Source organism: Rhinatrema bivittatum, chromosome 2 (assembly GCF_901001135.1).
Source record: "Rhinatrema bivittatum chromosome 2, aRhiBiv1.1, whole genome shotgun sequence".
NCBI lineage: Eukaryota > Metazoa > Chordata > Amphibia > Gymnophiona > Rhinatrematidae > Rhinatrema > Rhinatrema bivittatum.
The window spans coordinates 51,651,232-51,663,663 of record NC_042616.1 but is presented as its reverse complement, the minus strand read 5'-3'; the positions used below and the strand labels follow the sequence as shown (position 1 = coordinate 51,663,663).

General features: G+C 45.4%; 1 protein-coding gene across 11 annotated transcripts in view; it reads left to right on the top strand.

Moving 5' to 3' along the window:
• LOC115083942 overlaps positions 1 to 8,103 on the top strand; it is a 44,206-nt gene extending 36,103 nt beyond the window's left edge. For 8 of the 11 annotated variants that reach the window (XM_029588090.1, XM_029588088.1, XM_029588085.1 and 5 more), the window contains 2 exons: positions 2,189 to 2,240; positions 5,225 to 8,103. In XM_029588090.1, the coding sequence (XP_029443950.1) occupies positions 2,189 to 2,240; positions 5,225 to 6,079 (907 nt within the window). In that variant the 3' untranslated portion in view covers positions 6,080 to 8,103. The remainder of the gene's footprint in view (positions 1 to 2,188; positions 2,241 to 5,224) is intronic. The other 3 variants (XM_029588091.1, XM_029588093.1, XM_029588092.1) reach the window with 1 other exon arrangement.
• Positions 8,104 to 12,432: the final 4,329 nt, after the last annotated feature.

Here is a 12,432-nt window from a genome sequence, read left to right as displayed (position 1 = left end):
AAGGTGGGGAAGGGGGAGAGGAGGAAGAAGAGATTAGGAGGATGTGAGAGAAAGTGGAGGAGAGGAGTTGAAAGAGAATGTTGGGGAGAGACTGTGGTGGGGAGAGGAGGAGACTGGTGAGGATGAGCTGGAGTTGGGGAGAAGAGTTGACTGGTGGATCACTGAGTGCCTCTCTTGCTTTTGCTTTGGCCACATGAATCTTTCCCAGGTTCACATTACCTGCTTCTATAGACAGGCCAGTCAGTTGTACTCACGACCCACTGTGTTTTGTTTTGTATTTTTTGCTGGGGGGGGAGGGGAGGATATAATGTATGTCGACTTCAGTCGTTCCCCCCCCCCAAATAATTTTCAAAGGTTGATGCCTGTGGGGTCACGAGGATCCCAAGAGTAGCCTTGGGAGCCTCATCAGACCATATCTCTTCATGGGAAGGGGGGGTGGATGGCATACAGCAGCCATCAGCAGTAACAGAAGTAAAGTAAGCCTGGGATGAACACAGAGGAACCCGCGCTGCAGGAAAGCAAGGGTAAAGGGGGAGATCAACTTGGGTCTGTGACACTGCCCCACAGAATAAAGCTGGGCAGACTAGCTGAGCCTACTAATAATCCTTCTCTGTCATCATATCGATATTCTGTGACACCCCTCCCCCCGATCTCCACTAGAGTCTATCCAAAATTCAGCTGCCTTAACTTATCTTCCTCCAATGTAGTAACAGCCATGTGACCTCCTCTTCTCCAGGCGCCACACTGGCTCCTTTTTTACCCACCTAGAAGTGCCTTCACTCTGCAGCTGCTCTCTATCTTCCCCTTCTTGTGGTATCGAGTCGTCTCTCAGGGCTGCTCTTATCTGTGCCTTTCCCCATCACCAGCTCGGGCTTTCCACATTCAGTGCCTTCCTGAGCTGCTGCATCCTGCCCTGTCTCTTGGGCAGAATCAAGTCCCACCCTAAACACCTGCCGATTGGAGGTTGCTTTTAAATCTTCACTCTGTTCCTGATGCTAGCCTTACCGTGGCAAGTACACTTCCTGAAACCTGCTAACTTGCCTTGCCTGTGCGTCTTGATTAGATGGTAAGCTCAGCGGAGCAAGGGCTCTCTTGTGTGTAACTGTACAGCCCTGCGTACATTAATAGTCGTAAGCAGCAGTAATAGTGCATAGAGTAGAGTTTACCCAAACCGGGGACCCCAGAAGATGTATGGGTGGGTCCAGGATTCCCCAGTATAGAAACGTAGGAGAGACAAGCAGAAGAGCAGGCACGAAGCCTTGAAATGGACGCCTATAGACATGGCATCTCTTGGACAGCTCTGATGACAGCAGATTACTTTTATCCCCGTTTGCAGTTCAAAACCATTGTTTTCCCTTGTGGCAACTCTTGCGGTTCTGTCCCAGCTCCGAGGCAGGTCCCGTGCGCCCTTTCAAGTACTGATCCCCCAGAGCCTGCTCACCATGCCCCTTCCCCCTGTGGCGAGAGCCTCGCAGAATGACAGGCCTGGAAGAGACCTTCGGTGGCCACCTAACCTCTCCCCTAAGCCCCAGGAAGCCTTTGCTGTATCCAGGACCACCTCAGATGGAGACGTTTTCAGAAGCATTTTAGTTGGGTAACCTGGCTGTTTAAAAACACTGCCCGGCTTTTACCGACTAAAAAGTAGATGGTCCCAGGGGGGGGGGGGGGGGGGGGGGAGGATTCAGTTTCAAATCTTCACGCGAGGATTCAGTTTCAAATCTTCACACGTTACTTTCAAGGGGGAAAAAGTGCTTGCAGAAAAAGCAGGTGTGAAGCTTTGCGGGAATTTCTTTTTTCCTCCCGAGGCAATATATAAAGGGAAGGAGTCCTTGTAATTTCCTTTTGAAAGCCCGGTGCAAAACTGAGGTGGGGAGGTGGAGGGGGCAGTACCCACAGATTTAGTGTACCCGATTTTGAAAATTACCCGCAAAGTGCCTGCAATACCATGACCTGCCTGGAACGGCACTGGCCGCCAAGAGACGCCGCCGTGCCGTGCTGGCCACACGGTGGACAGGCAGACTTGTCTTGTGTGTGCCTGCCACCCTGCAGCCTCCCAGCACCTCGGAAGATATTGCCGCATCCCAGCGCTCTTTTGATGGGGGGGGGGGGAGGGGGGCGTTCGTTGTCTGAAATGTTAGGCTTTCTCTTTTAGCTGCATACTAACTTCCTTTTATTTAAATCTTTTCAGTAAGATTAATGGGCCTCTACCTGTCCTGGGAAAAACGGAGGGTAAGAACCAGGTAATTTATCATTTTAAACAAGAATCTGTCATTGAGATGGCACCATCAGCATGTGCAAGCAAGAGTGTTTGGTTTTAGGAGAATTATTAAGGGGACTAGACTAGAGGAGGAAGTTTCCGAGCAGGGGAATAGGCCAATAATTGGGGGGGGGGGGGGGGTGTCCACTGACATTGCAGCATGGTGTCAATTGATGCATACCTCCAGCAGGTAAGCAAGAGCCGTATGTCCAAGACTTATTCCTCAGTTTAGGCAGGCCTGTTCTAACTGACTCTGTGTGGATACGGGGATATTTGGTTGGGGTGGAACCTTTGGTCTATCCCCTCGAAATCGTGTCGGATTGGCAAAGGAAGCGCGAGCCCTGGGCCTGTCCTCCGGCAGTCGAAAAGCCTTATTTTCTCCGAGCGACTGCATCAGGTCATCCAGCTGTTTACCAAACAATAATCTTCCCTTAAAAGGCAGCGCGCCCAGGTGAGCTTTTGAAGAGCCATCTGCCGCCCAATTGCGAAGCCAGAGGAGTGGGTGAGCAGCCACCGCTGAAACCAAAACAAAAATCCCTGACTATCTAACTTCACCCAGGGATCCCAGAGGCTGTGAGTGACCCTGCCTCAGCTGCTGGAGACAGAGAGAGACTGAGGGGCTGTGGGTGGCACCTTACTATATGTAGGGAAGCCAGACAAGTTTTGCTCTGTCTCCACCTGCTGGTGCGGAGTCACAACCCAGGTGTCTGGACTGATCCGGGTACGTACAGGGAACTGAGCTGGAACTTTTTTTTCCTATGATTTTATCTCTCTTCTTACAGGACAAGCCTATATATATATTTAAATTATTTAAAATTTGTATACAACCCAATCATACAACTTCAAATAAGTTCACAAAAGGCAATAAGCATATAAAATAAACAAACAGTAACAAAAGCAGATATGATCAAAGAAATATATGAATGCTGCCATTAACATAATTTCAAAAAGGCTTCCATGAAAAGATATGTTTTCAGGGCCTTTTTAAACACATGGCTCTAACCTGATCTCTTCAGGGAAGAGATTTCCATAATAATGAGTGCGCAATAGAAAAAAAGGCCTGTTCTCTAGTAATATTGAGATGGGCTGCTCTCACCGTTGGAACTTCAAGAAGGTTCTTTTCTGCTGAATTCAAGGCTCTCATAGGCCTGTAAACTCTTAAAACAGAGCTCACCCAATTTAGCTGATCTTTATGTAAAAGACTGAACATAGTAATTGCGAGTTTATAAATAATCCTTCATCTAACAGGAAGCCAGTGCAAATCTGCTAGAACAGGTTTTATGTGACGCCAGATAGAACTCTTGCCGCTGCATTTTCAGCCAGCTGGAGTGAGTGTAATGCATATTTAGGAAGGCAAGTTATACAGACGTCGCAATACTACAAACTGCTGAGCACAAGAGATTGAAGAATGGTCCTGAAATCGTATGGTTCAAGAAACAGACGTAACTTCTTCTCAAGTTGCAATTCAAAGAATGAATTTTTCACCATAGATCTGATATGCGCATCAAAAGATAACTCAAAATCAAGAAGGCTCTGCACTTGCCTGGATACCAGAATATTGTAAGAGTTGAAAGTTAAATGAGTTAATGGGAATTTGCTCAAAATCATAAGCTTGGGATTTTTTTTTCCAACGTTGAATAATAATTTGTTATGAAATAACCATTGATTTACTAACTGCAAACAAAGTGTAACATGTTTAAAGGCTTCTGACGAAGTGTATGGAATAAAAAGCTGAACATCGTCAGCATACATCCTGTAATGCACACCCAATGTGCTGAAAATCTTGAAAATTGGATCAATGTAAATATTAAAAAGAGTAGCAGACAAGGCGGAATCCTAGGGTACACTAGTTGACATAGCCTTCAAAGATGAACATGCATTGTCAAGCCATATAAATTGTAATCTTTCATCAAGATAGGATTTAAACCATTTAAGAACAGTCCGAGAAATTCCGAGAGGCGCTAACCTTGAAACTAAGATGTTATGATTGACTGTGTCGAAGGCAGCAGAGATGTCGTCAAAAATATGACATACTCTGCACCTCTGTCAAAGCCTCGAAGGATGCTATTAGTGGTGGAGAGTAACAAAGTCTCCATGCTAGCTAATTTTCTAAACCCAAATTGGAATTTATTAACAAAAGCGAGTTTTTCGATGAATTCAGATAGCTGCGAATGAACAATAGCTTCAGTGATTTTTTTTTTCCAAAAACGGCAAGGATGAGATTGGCCTGGGGTTTCCGAGATTGGTAGGGTCCAAATTATGTTTCTTCAAAATTAAATGAAGGCTTTTTTAAACTATTAGGTAGAGAACCTGTTTTTAAGGACAAGTTTACAATGTCTGTTAAATTGTCACCTAGGTCTTCAACTAGAACTCGTATGAGTGCAAGTGAACATGGATTTAAAGGACTGTAACATATCGTCATTCTCAAAACAGTTTGAACAATCTCATTCTTGGAAATTGATCAAATTTCTTCTCATTTTTCATATAACTTGATGGTTCTCAGTGTAGTCCTCGACCAATCAGGGTTTCAGGCTATCTACACTGAATCTATATGAGATGCATTTGCATGCAACTGCTTTGTGCTCCCTGAGGACCCGGTTGAAAATAACTGAACTTTCACCGTACAGATAAACTTGGGGAAGCAACGTAAATATTTATTTATGATCCTTAGAACTGTCCCTATAGAAGAGCACATCTTCAGATGCTAAAGGATTGCAGAATGGAACTGTATACATTAATTTTTTTAATTTTTTTTTTTATTAAGTTAGGGGTGAAGAATTCTGGTCCTTGAATGTATTCATGAGGCTTATTTGTATCCAGTTTATACCGACTTGACATATCTTGTCCATTCTGAAAATGAGGTCACTTCCCTGCACTTGAGGACTGGCGTATGCCATGTTTGACTTAAAGGGTATGTCACTGATAGAATCCGTACCTAACGCCTGTTGCTTCTTTTTGTTGTTTAAGGGACTCCAAGTGATCCGGATACTTGATAATGGGGAAGTGGAACCCATGGTGGCATCTGATAGCAGCTCATTGCAGCAGCCCACCATCAGCAGGAAAGCACAGGCTCCAAATGGACGTTACACCACAGTGCTGAAGGATGTGGGGACTCAGACCAACCCCGTCTTCGTCTACTCCAGCTATGAGGAGATGCTGGAAGATTTTAATGCTAGGGCAGGTCATGCCACAGAGGAGGAGGACGGTGGCGGCAGTGCAGCTTCCAATGAGCCGGACGCCACCACCTTCCATGAAACCAAAGAAGAGGAGTTCCATGCAGTGAAGATAGAAGTGGTGGAGGAGGAGGAGGAGGAGGAGAACTTGACACCTGTAACACCCCGCCCATACCCCTATCCATACCCCATTAACAGCCTCCCCCAAGCGGCTGCTCCTAGGTTTCCTATCATCAAGCGCCGCAGACGGCAGCGCTTTATCTGTGACTGGCAGGGACCTGTCACTGTCATCAACTCCCCCAACGTGCCGGTCGATGCCGTGGAGCTGAGAGTGGATGAGGATCTGGCGCTCTCCATCCGCCGGCAGGTGGATGTCAACAACCCAGGCCCCTTTGGTTGGCAGCTGGCCAAGCTGCTGTACACTGAGGAGGAACTCTATGGCCACAACTTTAATGGCACGGACCAGAAGCTGCCCCTCAGCCCACGGAGAGTTCATGCCATCCAGCATGCTTTCCATGACTATTTCCCAAAGGACATTGCTGACAGCGCACTGTCCAAGGGACGCACGGCCATCAACCAAGGAATCAGGAACATGTTTTACGTCAGGAATAAGAAAGAGGGCGACCCCACCTACGTCGGCCCCTCATAAACCTTCCGTGCTGAACCAGGCAGCCCTCGTGTGTCTTCACCATGCAGTCCTTTGTTCTTTCACTAGTTTAATAAAGCTAAGGTTGACATTTTGATATCTGTAAAGTTTTTAGTTAATTTATTGATATGGAAGATTTTGGATTTTGTTAGGCACACAATGGGTATTTGTAGTCATGCTGAACAGAGGCAGAAATGCTCTCTGGAATTTCCCAAGCAACTTCAACTTTCTTTCTGGAAGAGAGCATATTTGTGCGTGCATATTTTATCATTTCAGCTGAAAAAGGGAGGAGGACATCTTGCCTTGGAAACCGCCATTCTCCCATTCTGTGCACGATATCTGTGATCTGTTGGCTGATAAGTGGATGGGATTAATGAGGCAGAGGTCTGCTGCACTGCCAAAATAAAATAAATCAGAACTGAACTGGTTGATAGCAGCCTGCTCCATTTCTTCAGGCCCATGACATTCAGCTTTGCTTGTTGAGTGACTGCTTCCAAATCTCATCTTCCTTCATTCTGCTCTGTACTATTCTTCAAACTGTGTGCTGGAAAAAAATAACATTGAGTGACAATGGGTTGAATAACACTCTGGATCTACCGCAGAACAAAGGGGAATCGCTGAAGGTAGCAAAACATGTTCTATTATCACCTCTTCATGCCCCCTCCTTGCCCACCCCATTCCTTCATTTGCAAAACAGGAAATGTATTCACTCCTCCAGCCTCACTCACGTCCTCTGCACAGGCCTTGGCTGCAATCTGGTTACGAACGGAGAAGATGGAAGCCAAAAGGAGCTCACCCGTTCCCATACTGTGGCAGATCAACACTGAGGCTTCATGCTGTGGGTACAAGAGCTTTCAAATGTGCAAAAATGAGCTGGGAACGCACTGAAGGAGAAGAAAAAACAGTCAGCTACGGTGTCAAGGCCTTCACAAATGGAGGTGTTCCGGTACCATGCAGCAACCAGGAAGTGAGGGACAACCTAGTTTTGAAGGTTTTTGTAAAGAAAAAATAATAATGGAAAAAAATATATACATTAAGAAAGAAAAGTGTGATACCTTACATCACAATCAAATAATGATGTTACATCTTGAAGTATGACTGAGACCTAAATCAATCCTTACTTTTTGTTAATTTTTCCTCAGGAGTTACCAGTAACAGTTATGACAGTTTTCTGTGAAACTCTTTCAGAGTGTATGAGGGGGCAAGGAAGTCTCTTGATCTCCAGAAAGGATGGAAAGAGCTCTCAACTTCTGCTACATTTACATGAGGGAAAGGGACAGAACCCTTGGTCTGGTTGGGAAGGAGAAAGGCTGCAGGCAGTATTAAAGAGGAAAAGCCACAGCACTGTTGGACAGTACCCAAGGAACATCAAGGCCTGAGAGAACTCAATCCTCTTGTCAGAGGCGGGTCAGTGAATCCCCTCCAATATTTGGGGGTAGGGTAAGGGAAATATCGGTTTAACTCATTGTGGCTTGTGAACAATTAGTGTTCTGGGGGTCTCCTGCACCCACCACCATTTTCAAAGGGAAATAGTAAGACATTTTTATTGGGGGACAGAAAGGAAACAGAGTATTTGTAGAACCTTGAATCAGAGTTGTGAAGTCACTCTGCGCCAGGAAGAGGAGACCGTTGCAGGAGCCGGAGACCGGTTAACCTCAGCCGGGACAGGAGGGAGGCCTTGAATTAGTATATGGGGCCTTATTCTGGTAACTGCACTTTCATATACTCCGGCCAGTGGGATTTAATAGCCTGGGGGGCAAGACTGAGTTAAGGTGTCAACTGTGAAAAGGTGTTTTTGTGATTTTTTTTTCCCAGATCCTTTTCTTTGGACGCAGAAAGAATTTCTGGAGTTTTTACTGTTTTACTGTTGAGGACATTTATTGGTCTGGGTGAAAAAAAAACAAAACAGGTTCTGAAAAAAAATTCTAGCTGCTCAAACAAAATTTTGAGCAAATTAAAAAAAAAAAAATGCAGCTCAGGTGTAGCAACACTAATATTAAAACTTTATCTCCGCCCCCACCTCTTCCCCACCCAATCCCCAGCTTCGATTTGTTCAACCATCGTTGTGTATGTGTTTGTAGTTGTGCCTTGCCGAGTTAGTTTATTGTAGCTCCTCTTCATTTTAGCCTCATCAAAGCAACGAGAAATAATAAAAAAGTTTCTTAACCTATAGTTGACTCCAGTCTTTATAGGAAGAGGGTTGAAAGCTAATTATAACAGAGTCACCAATGGCAGATAAAGAGCAATAGTCCCAGCTGAGACTTATACAAATTTCTACAGATAAACCAACATCAGTTCCCTCCATCTCTCTCACGCCATCCCCCCCACCATGGGCCATTTGTCCCAAGTATGTCCAAATCCATATGCTGTACAGAATAGGAATGAGGCTGGCACAGTGGATTGAGCTCTTCTTTACTACATGAGTGCATAGAGTGAGGTGAGCAGAGTGGGCTTCCTTATACTGCGTGAGCACACGCACAAACGGAGGTGAGCAGCAAAGGGATGCAACCGCTCAGGGAGGGGACACATTATCATGGAGTTGAGTAGCATACGTCGGTTGATACGGGGGCTTCCCTATGAGGGAGAACAAAGGCGGCGTCCAGAGGAGGCCAGGGGTCTGGGTAAGCAGCGCCTCTGACGTAAACTCACAAGGCACGGTGCCCAGGTAGAATCTTTATCTAACGCTGTGGCTGTTCCCCATGAGATGAGCCCACGGGTGCAGGCAGGTTGAGGCTTGGGCCTAGGCATGGCTCAAGAATCTGGCAAGGATCTGAAGTTAGACACCACAGGCAAGGCCTTGGAAGACCGAACCAGTGAAGGTGTCAGGCTGAACTACTAATATATAGAGATTCTAATCAGGGGATACACACAAGGTTGATCCATTTGGGAATTCCCAAGGGTGTTGGACCACCCCTGCTAGGTACACTAGATAATTACTACCACTAAAGACGTTAGGGCTGTTCAGCTTGGAGAAAAGATGGCTGAAGGGTGGGATATAATAGAGAGTAATTCCCAACTAGTTAGTGTGCCTTCAGGTGTGCCACAGACGTTACCATTGCCTGGTGCTCAGATCCAGGCCAATGCCTGTGTTCTGTTCCCAGAACCACACAGCAACAAGTGATACTAGAGGAAAATTGGTTCTTACCTGCTAATTTTCGTTCCTGTAATACCAAAGATCAGTCCAGACAAGTGGGTTTTATTCATCCCTACCAGCAGATGGACGTAGAGAACAAAACTTTGGGCACTGCCACATATACGAGAGTGCCACCTGCAGTCCCTCAGTATTAATCGTATATATAAAAGTATTAATATACCAACAAAACTGAATTTCTCCTCATCACCCAAGATGGCAACTCTCACCCAATGGCACCACCTTCTTTTTCTCCCCTTGTCAGAAACTTAGGAGTCATCATGGATAACCAACTTAACTTCAAAAGCTTCATCAGCAACACGGTGAAAGAATGCTTCTTCAAACTTCAAGTATTAAAAAGACTCAGACCCCTACTTCACCCCCGTGATTTCAGATCAGTTCTGCAAGCAATCATATTTTCAAAGATTGATTACTGTAATGCTCTTTTAATTGGTCTCCCAGCGATTTCCCTAAGACCTCTACAAATGCTACAGAATGCCACAGCTAGGATTCTAACAAAAGGGACCACATCACTCCAATTTTAAAAAATCTCCACTGGCTCCCTATAAAATAAAGAATCCTCTACAAAACTTGTTCATTCATCCACAAATCCATCTACAAAACCTCCCCTCTTGACCTCAGGATCCCTTTACAGTTGTATTCATCCTCCCGTCCTTTGAGATCTGCCCAAAGAGGCTCTCTAAAAACCCCTCCAATCAAAATATTTTCAAATAAAAGAGCCTTTTCCACAGCCGGCCCGAACCATTGGAACTCTCTCCCTTCAGACCTTAGGCTCGAACAATGCCCAATTACATTCAAAAAAAGACTCAAGACTTGGCTTTTCACCCTAGCCTACGCCTAACTTTGACTTTAATCTTTCCTACCCACCCTGGTCAATTCATTATGTCTCCCACTGCTTAACAACCATAGATACAATAACGAATTACTCTAGCCAACAAATAATCGCTTGTTCCATGTTTGACTACCAATCTTGTATTTTTTTTTTTATTCTGTTACTTAAATGATCTATTTCATAATGAGTTTAAAATGAGTTACATCCCAGTTCTTCATTTCCCTGTTCTCTGTAAGACTCACTATTAGTCATTTCAATTGTTGTATGTAAACCGAAGTGCTTAGTGACTTTGTCTCTAGAACCTCGGTATATAAAAGTGTTATAAATAAATAAATAAATAAATATTAATCGAAACCCAAGCCAAGATAAGAAAAATATAGAGCGAACGAGACTCCCAACATGGACACCCCTGACCAACTAGATAACCATGCAGAAAAAGCTAAACCTAGACCTTGAAGCCAAAAAATGGCAAATCTGCTTTGCAAATAAATACAAGGTATTACACACAAAGCAATTTGTTTCAACAAGTTATTCTCTATCCATTAACTGATAACATACTCAGAGAACATATTATTTGTGCAAAGGTAATATATATGTTTATTCCATCTGATATATAAACCTCTATCTAGACAATTAAAAACTAACTAACCAATACATATTCATACATTCATCATTCATACCAATTTTAAAACCACATGGAACACATATCAATTACATGTAAACATTGTGACTCAAAAAACATTGTTTTTGCTCAAAAACTTATAACATCTTTCATTTGTTTATTCCTTTATCTTCTATCTTCTATGCGTTGTCTTCAATCTTTGTTATTCGATTTATATTCTAATCGCAACAAGTTTCATATCTTGTGTCTGGTTCAAAGATCTTTTTTTCACCCACTCCTAGGGGCTTCCTCAGAGACTAACTCAAAATAGTAATCTCCGTAATATTTCTTCCACGCTTGTCCTCAAACAAAGCCGTAATCCTACAAACTTCAATCCTATACATCAAAGCGTCCACTCACACTGGTTATTATCACATATTGTGGTTTCTCATAACCTTCATATTTTCAATAGCGTTAATCCATTATCTATAAACCAATCAGGCTATTTTTTCTGATGGAGCTGTCTGTTTGGTTCCGAATACCTCCTCATGCGCAATCACCTCCTCTCAAAAGCCAGGACGAGAGACAAAAGCAATCCTCCCGATCAGAAAATATAGGACCCTGACAGAGGAGATCCGGTAAATGGGTCAGGCGTAGCGGTCCGTCCACTGCCAGCTGCACCAGATCCACAAACCATGGACGGCGAGGCCATTCTGGAGCCACCAGAATCACTGACCCCGCGTGGCCCTCTACACGTCTGAGAACATTTGCTATCAGTGGCCACGGAGGAAAGACATACAGGAGGACCCTGGTCAGCCACGGACATACGAGGGCATCGAGTCCCACCGTCCCGGACTCCCTCTGGTGGCTGAAGAACCTTTGCGTCTTGGTATTGAGACCCGTTGCCATGAGATCGAACTGCGGGGTTCCCCACAGTTTTCAGAGAAGCTCCCAGGCCCTCTGAGAGAATTCCCATTCCCCCGGATCCAACTGCTCCCGGCTGAGGTAATCCGCCTGGACGTTGTCGACTCCTGCGACATGGGAGGCGGCGATTCCTTCGAGATGACGCTCTGCCCACTTGAACTGCAGCTGAGCCTCCTGTGCTACCGTGGGACACTTGGTCCCCCCCTGGCGGTTGATGTAAGTCACCATGGTCAAATTGTCCGAGAAAACGCGCACCATCCGATCGCGGACCAAGGGTAGAAACTGCTCCAGAGCTCGGCGCACTGCTCTCGTCTCCAGGCGATTGATGGACCATGTCTGTTCCAACGTCGACCAAAGGCCCTGAGCAGACCTGCCCAGACAAACTGTCCCCCAGCCCCGAAGACTTGATTCCGTGGTGACCACCACCCACTCTGGGACCTCGACAGGCATCTCCTTCTCCAGATTGTTCCGCATCATCCACCAGGCCAGACTGGCCCTGGCCGACTCCATCAGAGCCAGGGGCAGGAAATATTGTTGCGACAGAGAATCCCAATTGCACAACAAGGCTCTCTGCAGAGCCTCAAATGGGCAACTGCCCAGGGCACCAGTTCCAATGTGGACGCCATCGATCCCAGGACGTGTAAGTAATCCCAGACCTTTGGCACCTGTAGACGAAGCCGATGTGCTATCTGCCCCTGAATTTTGTTCACCCTGTCATCTGTAAGAAACACTCTGCTCCGCTGGGTGTCAAAATGGGCTCCCAAGTATTCGAGGGAACGGGAGGGACCAGATGGCTCTTCTGCACATTGATAACCCAGCCTAGAGATTCCAGAAGCGACCGAACTCTG